The 17,407-nt window shown below is 44.1% G+C and overlaps 2 protein-coding genes across 3 annotated transcripts in view; one reads left to right on the forward strand and one right to left on the reverse strand.

Annotated features, from left to right (window-relative positions):
• Positions 1 to 666: 666 nt before the first annotated feature.
• Positions 667 to 13,090, reverse strand: SLC25A28 (solute carrier family 25 member 28). 2 transcript variants are annotated; one of them, XM_031956237.1, is made up of 4 exons: positions 12,941 to 13,090; positions 4,344 to 4,572; positions 2,866 to 2,922; positions 667 to 1,527 (listed from the first exon to the last, which is right to left on the reverse strand). In XM_031956237.1, exons 2-4 carry the CDS (start codon positions 4,564 to 4,566, stop codon positions 1,010 to 1,012), a joined length of 798 nt encoding a protein of 265 aa, XP_031812097.1. In that variant the 5' UTR covers positions 4,567 to 4,572; positions 12,941 to 13,090; the 3' UTR covers positions 667 to 1,009. The 2 variants fall into 2 exon arrangements, with proteins under 2 accessions (XP_031812097.1, XP_031812096.1); XM_031956236.1 differs by lacking the exon at positions 12,941 to 13,090 and adding an exon at positions 12,396 to 12,701.
• A 90-nt stretch (positions 13,091 to 13,180) lies between these two features.
• The window catches only part of ENTPD7 (ectonucleoside triphosphate diphosphohydrolase 7), a 43,566-nt gene continuing 39,339 nt past the window's right edge, over positions 13,181 to 17,407 (forward strand). The window contains exon 1 of the mRNA XM_031956235.1: positions 13,181 to 13,262. Coding sequence (XP_031812095.1) covers positions 13,258 to 13,262 — 5 coding nt within the window. The 5' untranslated portion in view covers positions 13,181 to 13,257. The remainder of the gene's footprint in view (positions 13,263 to 17,407) is intronic.

Here is a 17,407-nt window from a genome sequence, read left to right on the forward strand (position 1 = left end):
TTTTTAATGGGAGAACATGGCTCAAAATAGGCTTTGGAAAGAAAATCAAAAGAATGCTGTTTTATAATAAATGTCAAGTCACTTTCCATCTTTGTCACATTGAGTCACCATAGGCAAAAAAAAACAAAAAACAAAAAAAACCAAACCCTTTCTCCTAGTTGAGGGGGCCTAATATTGCAAATCTGAAAGAACTTCACTCTGGGGCCAAAAGTTTGGCTCCTCAAATTTCCCAGGTCCTTGAAGCAAGTCCAACATTTAATTTGCTTTCCACAGCAATCTGGTCAATATAAACCAAAAAACTAAAGAACTACCTAACGACACTTAGGTATTATCTAAAATAAAAAGCTCAACTTCTCAGCGTACCATCTAGTAAAAAACAATGTAAATATAAATACACAAAGCCTCTGATATTATAGAACGCTCTCCCAGAGGACTTCCAAGTTTCATAGTAAAACTTAAAATCCTGCAAAAATCCTAAAATAAGATAGAGACCAAATGACTTTGTCTCCAGCAGTCTTAATATCCCAAGTTCTCTCCTCCAAACAAAAACAAGCCGAGGAAGAACACTAGCAAAAGTCAATGCCCCTTTAACTCACTGCTTGGAATGGAAGCAAAAGTGGCCAGCAACTTTTTACTTCCTTTTATAAGACAAACCCAACAAAACCATTTAATTTAAAGAAGCCTCTTTATTCGGAACCAGGAGGAGCTTGACTTTTTGCTCTATAATCTGGAGCAGGACACCTGGCTAAGGATGACGAACGAGAAGTTGTGGATGTTGTGCTGCTATGTGCAACACTGCCCTTCCTTGGGGGAAGCTCTGCTGGGCAAGGAAAGGCAGGAGAGCTGCAACAGGTACTGGCAAGAAGTGGCATTGGTGACGACACCCACAGCCTCAGAAGAGCCTTTTCCACCTTCCCTCCAGCATGACCCGGAAAGACTAACGCCAACCACAGATGGGGTAACAGGACAGAAGGAGCAGGGCAGTACCAAGCCCTGGTATGATGTCGCCTCATTTCCCAGCCCTTCGTTCCTCCTGGTGTTTGGTGATTAGGTATTTGAAGAACTCGTACACAGACCATGCAATGGCCGTGGAGGGGATCTGGTAAATGACTCTTGCCTGCACCCCTCGGAAGTAGGCGGTCACCCCGCCTACTTGGTACACCGTCCTGAAGGCACTAGCCATGCCTGTGATATGTCCACTAAGATTTGAGTTCAAAGCCAAGGATTCCTGGGTGTTGAGCAGTGTTTTGCAAACGTCCAAAGGAGTAGTGAGGGCAGCAGCTACAGCTCCTGCACAGGCCCCAGAGATGACATGGGAGCTGGGGTCGTACTGTCTGTGTGGGTTAAAGTGCTCTTGCAGGAATTCGTAGGTCATGAAGTGAATGGCTTGGAAAGGGATGTTCATGGTTAATTGGGTGGTGTAGCTGCGGTAAAAGGCTCCAGCCCCTTCATTCTGCCACACTGCCCGAACACAGTCTGTCACCCGGTGGTATGGTGAGTTGTACATCTGCATCCTCTGTTTGACCACTGGTGATGGCAAAGGGAGAAAGGAGAAGGCAACCGACCCAGCAGAGGTGGCATCCAGGTTCAGATTCCCAAGCCAACGGAACAGCCAATGAAAGAGAAGAAAAACAGAGACGGATAAGCTACCAATTCAGTAAGGAGAGACTGAGACTGGGGCAGAGATGTAGCAGATCCTTCGTTCACTTCTAACTCGATGTCTTTACAAATACTTGTAGGCCAATTAAAGAATCTTTAATGTTCATGGACTTTATCACTTAAGACTAAGCTGTCTTGTGGAGAACATAGGACTCTTGTTTTAATATTTACCCACATCCAAGCTAGAAACATAGGGGAAGCATGGTCTCAGAGGCAACAAAGGCTTTGTGGTGGAGGGTCACTGGATCTGGGCTCAGGACCTAGCTCTATCTCTTACTAGCTTGAGCACATCCCAATCTCTCTGAAGTTCGGTTTTCTCAGTTGCCAGATGGGGTTAGTACTTAACTCCCTACTTCAGAGTACTGTTGTAAAGACTGATAGCAAACAGTAAGTAAAGACCTTTGTGATAATAAGCGCTCTATAAGAAATTATTATTGGTAACAATAATAATAAACACAATCCCTTCTCCAGATATAAGAGCGGCTAACTCTGAATACAGAGCCTACTTCCCTCCTGGAGAAGCTGCATGAAGGAACTCTGGTACCAAAAGGAAAAGAGCAGTTAACCAGAGGACCTAATTCTGACATCAGAACACCTCCCCCTGCCCAGAGAGAGAATGTGGAGAGCTGTGTGTGTCTCTTCACGGCTCCTGACCTTTTATCAAAGTTGCTAAGCTCTGCACATTCCCAGCACCTGGCCTTGGCCCAAGCAAGTAAGGGCTACAGCAACACAAGGTAAACCCAACTGTGCCACAGAAAAGCCCCATTTATTTATAGCTATGTGGTTGCCTCTGTTCCCTACTGACCTCCCTGACTAAGGGCTTAAGCATATTCCTCTAAGAAAAGGAATCAAGATTTTATTTTCACTTCTCATCTGAAGAAAATAGTAGGATGTTCCTGGGCTTCCATGGATGCTTATACCTAGGCTTCCTCCCCATAGATAGACCCCACGGAGGCTCTACAAAGTCCAGTATTTCCCCTGTCAAAGACTCCCCCCAATGACGCAGGGAAACACATTGTGGTACTGCCCAAGGAGACTGTCCCACCAAGCAGACAACATGAAGGAGCGGTCCTGTTGGGACCCAAGGTGCAATAAGGGTGTGGAAGATTGAGATCCCACCAGCTCTCTTCCCCTCAAGAAGCCAAGGGAGTCCAGAAGAGCAGAGACCAACTCCCTAGTCAGGGAGAAAGGTGGGAAAATTGTTACCTTCTGCTGGATTCATGGCCGCGTCATGGAGTAATGTTGCTACACACCCTGCTGCACCTGTAAATAAGAAAATAACTGCCACATGTGAGGCCAGGAGAGGGTGAGCAGAGTGCTGGAGCTGGAGGCAGGAGGACCTGGGTTCAAACCCCACCTCGGACTGACTAGCTCTGTGGCTCTGGACAATTCACTTCTCTATTCCTCATTCCCCTTGTCTGTAAAGTGAGGGGAATAACAAGTGCGCTGCAAACTTTAAAGAGTTTAGAGATAATGCTATACCTCTATCTGGATATCACTGTAAGCTACTGAGAGCCTAGGATGAAGTAGGACCCAAACACCAGTCACTGTATCCCAAAAGTCATCCAGTGTGCTGATCCAAAGTGAGAAAAGGGAAAGTGAGGCTAGACTGAGGCAAGGAATCAGAAATCAATAGCTTTTAAAATCTAGAATGGAAGGATCCCAACAACTCAACAAGGACATGCATCTGTAAAAGTCAGCTGATCTAGTCCTCTGGGAAGGATCCTTCCTGGCATTGCCAAATCTCTGTCAAGAGGTCCAGGGAGAGCCAATGAAAACTACTCAAAGATGTGCCAAGAAAAGACCTTTTTAAGAACTGAAACAGCTTGTGACCCTGCAGAAGCCACATGAGTTACCCAAGAGCTGGTTTAATTATCTCAGTGAAAGGATGTGATCTTCCTGGGTAACGCTAACTTCACAAAGGAAAGGACTCACCTTGTAGCTTCCTGACCACTTACTTCCTATTCCTAGATTTTCCTGCCTGGGAGTCTTTTTGTCCGTAGCTCTCCTTCACCCCTCAAACCACAACCTCCCTAGCATATGCCACAATCAATTCTTAAATTTCAGCATACTTTAAAGCTATGGCCTAATCTGGCTTGTTTCCTTCATATCCCAAAGTCCTTGTTTTCACATAACCCACACACGTCTTACTACCTGTCCTATAAATTGCTTTGACATTTATTCCAAAAACTTGCTTTAGAGTTATGTCATTGTTCAGGACATTAAACCTCTTGTCTTTCTAGCTCCTACTTCCTAAGTACAGTCAATAAATATTTATTTAGGACCTAGTGTGCACCAAGTACTGTGCTAATTGGTTGCCTCCTGTAAGTACTCCTGCCCATGAGACATGACAACTGCCTATTTAAGGAATGATACAAAGATGGGTCATTCCATGAGTGTCCACAGTTAGCATGGCACTAGAAACTCTGGCTCCATGAGAAAGGAACATGGAGTGCAGGGAAGAGGGAAAAGGAAAGACTACTAGTTGTTGTTGAAGCCAATGGGTTTTCTAAGAACACACGAGGAAATTCAAGGTTTGCTGGCGCTTCCCCTCTAATCTGGCCTAATCTTGCCCAAAACTTCAGTTCAAAAATGTTTTGAAGCAGTTAAATGTTGAGAGCAGCAAAAAGACCAAAGAAAAGCTTGGGAGTGGGGTGGGGTTGCAGCACAGGAAAGATCAATACCATTGGCAATATGGCTATTGCCCCCGGGATGAATTACATCACTCAATGTCTTTTTTAACTTTTCATAGCAGGCAAAATACAGAGCATGGGCAGGCCCGGCACCGGTTGCAGTGATGTTCAGCCCCCGCATGGGCCTCCACAGGCCTTCGGTTCTCACAATCCTCCACAAGGCCTCCAACACATTGCGGTATCGAGCAGCTGGGTCTGGCTGTAGGCTCTGCATCCGGGTCTGAAATTATAGAAGAAGAATGATGTAATGATGTCACAGAGCTAGGCATCCTTACCTGACCTCAAGAAACACAAAGCTTCCCACTTAGTGGAAAGGTCACACTGTGCCAATTGTTATTGGTCTTCAAGAGTGACCCCTGGCTCCTGGATCCAATTCTCTCCAAATAGTCCAGTCTTTCAGAACCCTGCATCCATTCTTGCTCTAGCCAGCTGAGCTTTTGTAGATATATCCCTTAGGAGAATCTCTAAATGAATTATACACATGAGAGCAAGGAGGTTCCTTGGAATTCAGAGGGAAGTTTCCTCCAGCTTTAACTGAATTAGATACTTGATATTCAAATAAACTCAAGTTATCTGAGAGCTCTTCTACAAAATGGATTTCCAGTTCAATTTGACAAATACTTATCTAGCACCTAGTTTCTGCCCACATATGCTATTTAATGAGAAAATGGCTAATGGTTTTGACAAGCAGCAAGATGCCTCAGTTTATCTGGGATTAGAAGTAAAAGCTCAAGATAGCAATTTGGTTTCCAAGGGACTACCTTGACAGAGATAGAATTCTACTTTGTTTTATAGAAGGAGAAAAGATACATAGGTCTGATTTATTCAGAAACCCTATTTCCTGAAACTCTAAAAGTGATTTACTTTTACCTGAAAATCAGTTCTAGATCATAAAATATCTCATATCATTCTCATGGAGAAGATGGAGAAATATGGATTGGATGTGAATTAAGACTCAGACCTGGTTGGCTGACTAGACTCAAAGACGAGTTATTAATGGTTCAGTGGCAGTATAGTAGGTCTCCAGTAGAGTATCCAAAGAATCTACATGTGGCCCTGTTGAGCATTTTTATCAATGGTATAGATGGTATGCTCATCACATTTTCAGAATCACACAAAACTGAGGATGGTTAGAAAGAGTTCAAAAGGCTCTTGATAGCCTGGAGCAATGAACTGGACCAATCAAGATGAAAAAGGGATAAATATAGTCTTATCCTTGAATATAAAAAATTAACTTTACCAGTACAAGTTAGGAGAGATGTAGTTAGAGAGCAATTGTTCTGAAAAGGATCTGGGGGTTCTAATGGACTATAGGCTCAATGAGCCAGTACAGATGTTGATGTGGGAAACAAAAAGATAATATGGGCTCAGGCTATGTTAAAAGAGGTTGAGCTTCCAGGAAGAGGGAGATGATGTTCCTACTGTAGTGTAGGCCTCTATCAGTCAGAGTGTTTATTCAGTTTTAGTTACTACAGATTAAGATCATTTATAAGATGGAGACACTCTAGAGAAGGACAACCAGGGTGGTAAAGATCCTCAGGTCCATATCACATGAGGATCATTTGTACAAACTAGGCATATTTGGCCTAAAAAATCCTCAGGGAAGTCAAAACAACTATCTTCAAACATCTGAAGAGCTTCTGGGTGAGGGAGGGATTCTATTTAATCTGTCTGGCCCCAGGAGACAGAATCAAAGGCCACGGGGAGAAATGGCCAAAAAGGCCTCTTCAGACCTGATGTTAAGAAAAACTTCCTCTAACAATGAGAACACTCCAAAGAGGAAGGGGTTGCCTCAGGAGGGAGTATACGCATCTTCCCTTTAGTCTTTCAAGTGGAACATGTCAGCATGGGGATTCCTATGGTATATAGGTTGGACTAGATGGCCTCTCTTTCCCAGCTCTTAATGAATTTGCACTGAAATTTCTGTTACTAGTTGGCCAAATGCCAAAGTGATTTTGGGGGCCCTGGAAAACAAAAACCCTAATAGTTTTCATCCATGCCATCAGTGAACCGAAAATAGGTAGAAAAAGCTATTTGGCATGGGTTAAGAATCCTCCTGTGTGGTACATGAGCAAATGTTAATGTAAGTTAAGAAGTTAATTTCACCAAAAAACCCTTGCAGACCACAATATCCTCTTGGCAGGTATTCCTCTGAAGAGCATTCTGCAGCCCAAACCACTGCCTGTTCATCTGTGTGTTGTAAGTATAAGTGTTATAAGTAAATGCCTGGAGGCCAGGAACCATATCTCAATCATCTTTTTATATTCACCCCAGGGCCCAGCACACAGGAGTCATTGAATAAATGTTTGTGGTATTGACTTGAAAACATGAAATACCATGTGAACCTGGAATCAACTTAACTATCACATCTTTATATTGCATAACTGTGGTGACACTGATTTAGAAGACACCAGGCACATTTATCAATGAATCAAATTGTGTCTAAATATGGTACTCTGTTTAAAGCCGCTACATTTTAAAACCTAGCTCTTTGTTTCTTCTCTTCAAATCACTGGGCCAAGTTGGCTCCTTTGTGCAAGTTCGGTGTAATTCAAAAGTTGTATCACCAGAAGAAGCAAGTGGAGTCTATGAGAAACTAGATAAACTGGTCACTAATGAGTGCTCAGCAATCCACATTCCTCTATAGTCCTTTCCAAATGGTCACTATAGATATGGCTGAAACCCCTTAGAGGGATGGAATTCCAGAGGATTATACAAAGATATACTGAACCATCCATCACAATAAGCTTTTTCTTTTCCATGGAAAACACAAGAAAACATTTACTAATTTTTCAGATCACCTAGAGGAAGAACTATTTAGATGTACAGCTTAAGTAGCTAAATGACACTGAGTGAACAGGGTAACTGGTGCACAAGATGAATAATAAGCCAGATGATCAAAAAGACAGCTCCTCAAAAATAAATATAAAATTGTCATAATCAATGGAAGTAAGAAGCCATTAGTTCACTAGATAATAAGATTTTGAGCTGGAATATAATTTGAACATCAGGTTTAATCCTCTATTTTAGAGATGAAGAACACAAGTGTCAGATAGGTTAAAGGCCTTGCCTACAGAGACAGAATGTGAACCCTGATTTGACCTCTACATTCAGTGTTCTTTCCATTTTATTTCTTCTCTTCAATTTGGGAAGAAAGTAGGGGAGGTAAGATTTCTAAATTTTATTTTTACTATGGTGAACTTGTAATTGGATAATTTATTTTGACTCTCTCTTTGAGGAATTATTACCAAAACAAGGTGGGGGGAGGGGGAGTGAGTGAGTGAAGAGGAGAATCAGAATATAAGTAAATTGACTCTCCCTCTACATCTAAAGTCCATTCAAAAGACTCATTCTAGTGAATGTGGACACTTGCTGAGTAGACTCATTTAGAATCTGAAAAAGGTCTCTAATGAATGTGGCTATGCAAACTTATAAGTAAATGAGTCCAAGCTTTCATGAAAGTGAAGGGAGGCCTATCCAAGAGTGGACTCAAAGAAGGGGCTTGAACTTTGAAGTGTTCAGTGTGAAAGTGCCTTCTGGCTTCTCTGAAGAAAACTGCCTTGGTTAATACAGTACTCAAAGCCATCACCTAGTATCTTTATTAATACCCCAGGAAGGGCCCCATTAGTGTGAATCTCCTGAAGTGGTGACATGTATTTAAATTCCCATTCTTCAACATTTTAGAAATGTAAAATATAGATACTTGTTCAAGCCCAGTGGGACTATAAAGTGAGATCTCCAGTCATGCGACCATTTCAGGGGAAATTTCCCTCTTTTCACCAACTGGGGTTTCATTGTAGCTGATATTTACATAGCATTTTAAGATTTACAAAGTGCTTTACATGTTATCTCATTAACGGCTCACAGCAACCTTGTGATGTAGTTGCTATTACTTCAGAGATGAGTCAGACCTTAGAAAAATCCAACAATTTGTCTATGGTCACACAGTTAACAGAGAATCCAAACCCAGGTTTTCTTGACTCCAATTTGCTTCCTCTGCCTCCTAATCTTATAATGAAAAGTAATTTCATTAGATATATTCGGATTATGGATGAATAACCTAACATTTTAACAATAACCCTGTTGAATTTAAAGAAATACCCAATTTTGGATTTGTTCTTATGTTAAAAGACTTTTTTTTAACTTAATAAGTGAAAAAATTCAAATAACCAGAATACCAAAGGAGAAAGTCATATTCTTTGGATTTTATATGTTATTGATATTTGAATTTGGGAGCAATTTGTAGCCTTCTACTTCCAGGCGCACTACTATATCACCTGGAAGATTTTAGTGTGTTCTTTCTTAACTTGTTAGTATAATCATAGAGAATCACAGGATTTGTATGGGATAGGTCCTAAGATCATAAAATGAATGCTACAAGGACTTCTGAGATATTCTAGTCCAGGGAAAGAGTAACCTAAACACACGGGCATAAGTGATTTGCCTATGATCATAGAAATCATAGTAACAGCTAGCATATGGGCTCAAATTCTTGGATTCTAGATCCATTCTCTATCACACCATGCTGCCTTTCCCTATTCTAATCTTTGCACAGTCTTTCTCCATGCCATTGGAAAACATCTTTGATGAGTTTACACCTCAAATGAGGCTGATTATCAGTGGACTAATGAACAACCTCTATGAATGTTATTTCCAATAGAATTCATCTCATCTAGTACCCTCATTTTATAGAAGAAACTAAGGGCCAGGGAGGTTGTGACTTGCCTATGGTTACAAAGAACAGCTGGATTTTGAGCTCAAACTTTCTTACTCCAAGCCAGTGTTCTTTTCCAGGGATTCCCAAAAGGAAGAAGGTGGGGGTGGGCATTTGCCCAGATAATGGCGATTATGGGGGTAGGATGAAAATCTAGGACCCACTGATAAAATATATACTAGTTTTGAAGACACAAAGATGGGAACCAGCACTTCTTAGGCCCAAAGACTCACAGGATTTGGACACCATTTGATCCATCCTCCTTTGGCTCCTACACCCAAATCACACACCCTTCAACTGTTGGTGAGATACAGGGCTGTAAGTGGAATGTCTGGTTCTGCCTTGCTGTGGATGTGCCACAATAAGCCTGGGTATCTTCTGTTTCATGCCCCTTATAAGATTTCAAGCTGACCTGATCTTGATAAAGCATGTGAGAGTTGTGCAGGTTTGAATGCCAAGAGGAAGTGATAGCTTTCAGTTATAGAGTTGCTGTAAATGTTCTCTCTCATAGTGGGGTAAGGATGTGTTGAAAGAGGGCTGTTTCCCTTGTTTTTCCTCTTCCATTTGAAATGTGTCTGCTGTGAGAGTTGTCAGGGAAAACTTCTAGGAGAAAGGAAGAGAACTGCATTTCCCTTCTGTAATGGGATCAAACACTCACTTACAAAATGTTATCTATGTTTAACCTACTTCTCTCCAATAACTTAAGATCTAGCACGAGGGGAAAGAAAAAGGAATGATTCTACATAAAATAGCCTTTGAAGGCAGTAAAACTTCCCTGAGGACTTCTATTTTCTCTAAATCAACAAGATGAGAGTAGCAAGTGGTGAGACTTTTCTTAAACTCTAGAATTCATCCATCTGAAAACGAGTACTGTCCTTAAACAATCACCTTGGGGTCTATACCCTTGATTAGTGCTGTCATTGTTTAAAGTCCTGGGGGACTTCTGCCTGGAAGCTGTCCTCAGGGTTGGTTTCTGGGCTACAAAAAAATCAGCCTTTTGTCTGTTATCATCTCCAAATAGTCTTACTCAGACTTAAGAACTATGATGGTCCCCAAGCTTTCTTCTGAATGACTTAAGACAACCTCTCATTTCCCAGATTTTGCACCTAGGAGGGTGTTTCAAAAGACAGAGGGACCCAACAGCTATTCTTGGAGGAGCTTGTTCTGAGTAGTGGCGGCATTAACTGGCAAAAGTAGCCTTGCAAGATGACACCTCTCATTTGAAGACAGGCATTTTGGTCTGCTTGTGAAAAAAAAAATCTCATTTTAGACTTACTCATTTTAGTTATTTTCTGAATTGTCAAATGATTTTCACTGCTCTTCTTTGGCCTAGTTAATTTTCCTTAATGCATTAATAATGCACCTTTAGTTAGGTAAAGTAACCTATAAGTATAGTACAATTATCTTATAGCTGGATTCCATTCCCCCAAACTTTTTCAAACTTAATTATTGACTTAATCTTTAGCCTAACATACTTCAAAGAGGGTTTGAATCTTTTTTCCTCAAGACAATGGGATTAGGTGATTAGCCTAAGGTCAGCTAGTAAGTGTCAAGTGTCTGAGGCTGAATTTGAATTCAACTCTTTCTGACTCCAGGGCCAGTTGAATCTTTTTTCATCTAGACTCTTACTGTTCTGTATGTATATGATCATTTCTTTGGTAGTTCCCTACTTGGTACTTGTTCCTCCCAGGGGCATAGAATGTTGGGAAGGGATTTTGGAGATCACCTCATCCTTTATAAAGACAACTGAGGTCCAAGGAGATATAAATATTCATCCAAAGTCACCCAGCTAGTTAGTGGTATAGATTGGATCTGGGCCTAGCACCCAGGTTTCCTAGGACAATGTTCAACGCATTCATTTCTATTTCTCCAGTTTATTGAGATAACATAGAATCTTTAACATTTGTGGCATCAAAAATCAGAGATTTTGACCTGGAAATCACCTCAAGTAATCATCTAGTCTAACATTCTCATTTACATTTTACTGAGACCCAGAAAGTGACATAACTTGCCCAAGTTCACAGAGGTAATAATTAGCAGAGAATCTTCTCCACCCAAGTAACATTCGGTTATCTTCTATTTCACACTTGGCATCACTTCCCAAAGGGCTAGCTATTCCTGTCCATTCACTGTCATTCATAAAGCTTTAATAAGCACATTCTCTATTTCTTTGTCCAGATTACAAATGAAAATATGAAACACTATTGGCGCAAGAGGAGAGGCCTGGAGCCTTCTGTTTACCATGCATCCTCCACACATGTAAAACTAGGTTACCTTTAAAACCCAATCCTCCACTTACATAGAAGAATAGTGTAGTCTAAATTTCATTTCCCTATTAAGGAATATTACATGGAGAAAAGCACTGGTCAGATGTCAACTACCGTCTGACTGCGCTGTAAGCGGACCTCAGGACCCTGCTGTTTTGTCATCACTACTCTTCCTCCCACCATTTGACAGTGTTTTTCCCAATTCTGCCCTCCTCTTATTCATCACCTTGGCAGCTCCTTCATGGGCCACAGCCAATAAATAGTAAGAATCGGCCGGCCTCCATAGCCTCTCTTCTACAGGGGATCTAACTTTCGATTCATTAATTAGCCTGCGGGGTCAGGAGCTGGTTCTGCTGGGGCTGACTCTGCCTTCAAGTGAATCAGACTTCAGATACTCTGTTTCGCCCCGATCAATATGCTTCAAACATGCTGGCTTCTCCTCACCTTCACCCCCGCCCACCTCCCCGGTTGGAGCTGCATCCATCTATGTAGGTTCTGATTCGGGCCCAATTTCATGTCCAGCACAGTATGTTCAATGCATTAGGTTCAGGGACCCCCTCCTCCTCAGGCTATGCAAAGGGGACCCTCGAGTTCCGGCTGCTTTTCCGACTCCCAGTCCCTACAGTGAGTAAACCAAGACCGTCCAAGAGTCTCCCCTGCTACCAAGTCCCAGACCCTGGGAGAGGCAGGGAGGCAGAGAGCTGCCCAGGGGCGAGAGGGACACTCCTCCTCATCCCACAGCTGGAAGACCCCTCCCCCCACCTGGGAGCTTGAGGGGCTATCACCGAGGCAGACTGGGGGCGGGGGTGTCTCTTCTCCCTCCCCCCTCGGGCTCCCCGATCAGACCTCGGGCCTTTTAACCGACGGGTCTCATTTTGGACACAACCTCTCTCTCGGGCCTGGTTCGGACATCAGCCCGGTTCAAATCAGGTCCCTGCATCAGGTCTCAGTTCGAATGGGATCTTGGAGGCGGGTGCCGGCCAGGAGGGCGGCTCAGACCCGGGACCGAGATTTCAGTCGGGGCCAGGTGGTGCTGGTGGGGGATCCCGGTCCGGCTCTCACCTTGACACAGTCGACGGGGTACATCACGCAATGCTCCAGGATCCCGGCCACGGCGCCCGCCACCATGTGGGTGGTGACAGTGGCTCCGGCGGGCAGCGCCTCGTAGTCCGGGTCGGGCTCCGGCTCCTGCCGGACCGGGGGCCTACAGGCCCCGGCCTCCCCGCCGCCGGCCCCCCGGCCCACGCCCCGCTGCAGCCACCCGTCCAGCAGCGCCGACTCCCCGGGGCTCCGCCCCGGCCCAGTCGTCGGCCCCCCCGCCACGCCGCCGGCCCCCCGCCCCTCCAGCTCCATCCACCCGGGCCAGCTGCGGCTCCCACCCCTGCCGCCACCGCCGCCGCTGCCGTCGCCGCCGCCGCCGCCGCTGCAGCCACCTCCCCTCGGCCCCGCCGTGTCCGCTCCAGCCGCGGCCCAGCGAGTGCGGGGCCTCCGGCTCCCGCTTGGCCCCCGCGGACACGCCCCCCAGCCAACCATTGGCGCAGCCGCCGCGGTAGCCCCACCCCCGCCCTCGCGTCCCGGAATCGTGCGCATTCCATTGGTGAACCTACCCGTCATTCCTTCATCCTGAGGCGTTGCTAGCGTTTAGGATCCGCCTTTTCCCCTTTGATCTTCGGAGCTTCTTGTTTATTAGCCATTGATTGGATCCTCTCCGCAAGTGACCCTCCTCTGTCCCCTCTGGAGGGCGGGAGAACTTCACGCTGAGCACTGATAGGCTCAAGCCTTCAGGAGGTTTGGTCGCGGCCATTGGACTTCATCACCTCGATATCTGGTTGGCCCCAGAAAGAGAGGGAAGCCTCGCTGAGAGGAAGCCGAGTCGGGCGCGGGTTTCTTAGTGGCTCCTTCTGCGACCGGCGCTGCGGGCGGCATGACGTAAGGGGCGGGATGAGGGCTTCAAGGTCAAACCGCCTAGGGATGCCGTTACTGTGGCCTCTCGAGCGGTTGCTACTCCGGCGGCGCTCGCCAGTTCGGCGCCGCTTCCCTTTTTCGCTCCGGGGATGGGCTGGGGGTGGGGTAGGGAGGAGGACTGGCCCCGGGAGGGGAGGCCCCGCCCCTTCCCGGTGCCGAAGAGCCGGCCGGCGGGCTATCTGTGAAGTTCCGGCCGCGGCCGCACACCTAGAGCCGGTTCCCTAACGCACCGCGTGGCCTGCAGGCTTGTGTGAACCGCCGCCCCCGGGGGTGGGGCTCCCCCGCGATTCAGCGCCTCCCGTGGGCCGAGCGCTGGGAAGCTGCCCTCGAGAAGCTCCGCTTGGCCCCGGAACGCGCCCGCTTCCCTTGGCCACTGTGCAGGAGGAGGCGCTTCCGATGCCTGTTCGGCCGGGGCCGTACCCCCGTTCCCACTGCATCTGTCTCGTCTGGACGGCCCCTTCCGGATCGGGAGACCTGGACGGCGGGGAGCACGTGTGTGCACGCGGCGGGTTTTAGCAGCGTCTGACCCTGCGTGGGATGCGCTTGGCAAAGATAATGCAGGGGTTTCCCGTTTCTTTCCCAGTGAATTAAGTTGCACAGTTAGGGAGTGACTGAAGCAGAAAGTGAACTCGGCTCTAACAGTCTCCAGACCCGGTGCTCCGTCCCCTGAGCCCCCTAGTTGCCTAGGGAGTCCTTAATGTTTGATGAGGAGGTCAAATGCAAAACCTCCAGCTAGGTAATTTGAGGAGATGGGGACCTGGGGAATCGGGAAAGGAGGTGTCTTTTGGGCTATTTTGAAGAGAACTAGGGGTTCTATGAGGTAAAAAGGGAGGAGTGTGTTGGAAACACAGGGAACAGCATAAGCATTCTCATTTGGAAGTGCTGAGTTACTGAATTCCATATCCACGAAAAGGCATGAAGATAGTGTCGTGTATTTAAATCATACAAGTATCAACTATTATTTGCCCCATGGCACCGAGCTGTGTCTGTCAGCTCTTCCTGGCAGGAGAGTTGACCTTCCAGATGTACTTCTTTTGTGAATTGTAGGCTGACTCATTGTACTTCTGCCATCCTGAGAACAACATAAAGGGACAGTTTTCATCTGTGTTGTGAAACTAGGTGATTGTAGAACTTGCTTGGTGCAGGAGGGTGGATGTTCAGAAAAGAGGGAGGAAAGATTGGATGGAATAAGAAGGCAGGGAGGAGAGAGACTGAACCTTTGCCAAACTCAGTATTCCCAAATTTCAGGAATCTGGGAATGGGTTAGGGAATTGATGTCTGATTTTCTTGGTATAGCATGGAGGGGCAGCCTAAAGAGAAATGAAGACATGGCTAGCTTGGATTTCTTTGAAATGAAAGTACTGAAAGAGCCAGCTAACATGCTGGGGAGCCAAATAGGACGCCTAGACCACCAGACATACATAATTTCTCATGCCATCTCGGGTCTACTTTTTCATTTTCTCCTAACATGACCAAATATATATCCATGTCTCCCATTTGTCCCTCTCTTTGCCTCTTCCTTTTTGTTAATAAAGAGAAAGAAAAGAGGAATGATAAGGATGGTCTATAGGAATACAGTTTAGATGAGAAATTTTGAAGACCTGACAACACCACATTTAACCAAATCTAGTAGATAGGGGTGCCCTCTTAAGAATGATGTTGGTCAGTGACAATTTATTTTTTTAACTTAGATGGGTATATAACTATTTTGAGAGCAGTATTGATTTGGGGACATTTGGAGAATTTATTGAGCAAGAAGAGACTCTCCTTAAATCTCTATGTCATCTCCTCCTCCCCTCTCTTGCTAACATTGAATTAAGAGCTCCCAATGTGTAACTTAATGTATTAGACGTTAAGGAAGATGAATAAGACTATTTTTTTATAGCTTAGTGAGAGGAATGAGACATGTAGATGAATTAACTATAAGGACTAATGATGAATTACAATAAAAGGTGCTGACTGAGGATTCAGGAGAGGGACTGGTTAAGAACATGCTTCAGCAATAGCTACGGGATCCATGATTTCATTGCTCAGAAAACATCTGGTCAGGAACTTTGTGCCAATGCAAATTGGCATCTTTTCCAGTTCTCTCTTCGCCAGTGCAAACTAGTACCATATATTCTTAGCTGCCCAGAGCATGACTTCGTACAACCAGCATGTATCAGCCAGTATTTGAACTCAGAGTCACCTAGCTTTGAGACTAGCTTGATTTCTATTTGCTACACTGCCTCTAAATGTTGGGTCTTTTTAATGTCAGGATGCTTGGATCATAGGATTTTGTTAGAAGAGAACTTTGACATGACTGAGTCCAACATTATTATCACACAGATGGAGAAAGAGTAGCCCAGAAAAAGTTTAGCTTACTTACCTAAGGTGACAAATGTTTTAAGCAGCAGAGCTGAGATTCTGTCTGTATATTCCACATCCAGTGCTCTTTTCACTACTCTTGCCTCTATCGACTCCATTCTATTAAAAAAAACAATAAGCACCACTTCTGTTCATTACATCTTGACTCCCCATGGCATTGTACCAGCTATGTCCCGTGCTTGGAATGTACTGCCTCCTACCCATCTCCTTTCAAAATTCTTTGTTTCCTTCAAATTCATTTTATACACAGGCTGGTGCTTTCTCCCCAAAATTACCTTGTAATTAAATTTTTATATAATTATATATGTATATGTCTCCCCTAATAGAATGTAAGTTTCTTGCCAAGAAATGTTGCATTTTTGTTTTTATGTCTCTAGTATCTAACACAATACATGATAGTATACAGCTAATAAATGCTTGCTTGATTAGTGGACCACCTACTATAGTAACCAGAACCAATCTAGAACCATTTGATAAATTCTTGTCTTCACAAAACAACCATAATCTTATAAGCAATGGCTTTTCCTATGGGACCTGAACAGTCATCCCTCCTTGCTGGTGGTGGCAAAAGCACATCTATCTGAATTAATATAGTATTTTCTACTCCTGCTCCTAACACCTTATCTCCTCCTGTACATTTTTTAGCAGTTAGGACAGGTATAAGACTAAAATTTATCTGTTCCCTGTCACCATCTCTCAAATTCCAAAAATCTAGGCAAGTGTGAGAGCACTTATGTGGTTGGAGCCTGGCTAGCATGGAAATAGATCAACTTACTACCCCAAGATGAGGAATGATAACTGAAGTAAGGAGATTTCCACAACTCATTAGAAAATCCACCTCATTTCTTAATGATCATGCTATTACAATGTTAATCTCCCCCTAAGAGAGTGGGCTTCCCTATAGAATAAAAACCTGTGTGGCCACATATGTAGCAGGTGGCAGCATTACATAAATCAAGGAAATATAATAGAAATTGCCTTTTGCAAACTCAGTAAAATGAAAGGTAAAAATAGATTTTGAAAATAATCTCATTTACCACCTACGCAATGATGAATCTTGAAATATCCATGCCATGATTATCCAGCCTCTGTTTGGACTGAACTAGTGATGTGTAAAGATCACTACTTAGACATTTTGGGGTAGTCCATTTGGGATGTCAAATTTTTCTTTTGTAGAGCTAAAATCTGCTTTCCTGGTAATTAATAGATTTTGTTCCTGGCTCTGCCTTCAGAAGCAATATATCTCTTTTCTCTCTTAAGTGAAAAACTTTTCAAACATCTGAAAGATAGCTACGGTATGTCCTCCACAAATACGTTCTGGGGGTTAAATTTCCAAAGATGCTGCCAAGTCAGAGCTTTCTCATCCCATATGTGTGGAATTAGGGTGTTTTAAATCCTAAATGTATTTCAACAAAGTTTGTCCAGTAATTGTAGATATACCTAAACTATTGTCAAAATATATGGAATATCATAATAAATAATCACAAAAATTGAGTTTTTATAAAATGTATGGAATGTGTGTGTTCAGTAAAATTGAAAGTTTTCTGCCTTCGCAGTTAAATATCTTAAATTTCTATCCCTCAGCTCAGGAATTTTTCAAGGGCAATTTTCAGATACCGCAAGTTCAACAATAGCATTGAGAATGTATCTTGTGATTCTTTTTGGCCTGGGACTCATTTTATAAACCCAACTATTTGTAATGTGCAATGTCTTTCCCTTACTCTGTTCTGACCCATGCCTCT

The sequence above is a fragment of the Sarcophilus harrisii genome, chromosome 2 (assembly GCF_902635505.1).
Source record: "Sarcophilus harrisii chromosome 2, mSarHar1.11, whole genome shotgun sequence".
NCBI lineage: Eukaryota > Metazoa > Chordata > Mammalia > Dasyuromorphia > Dasyuridae > Sarcophilus > Sarcophilus harrisii.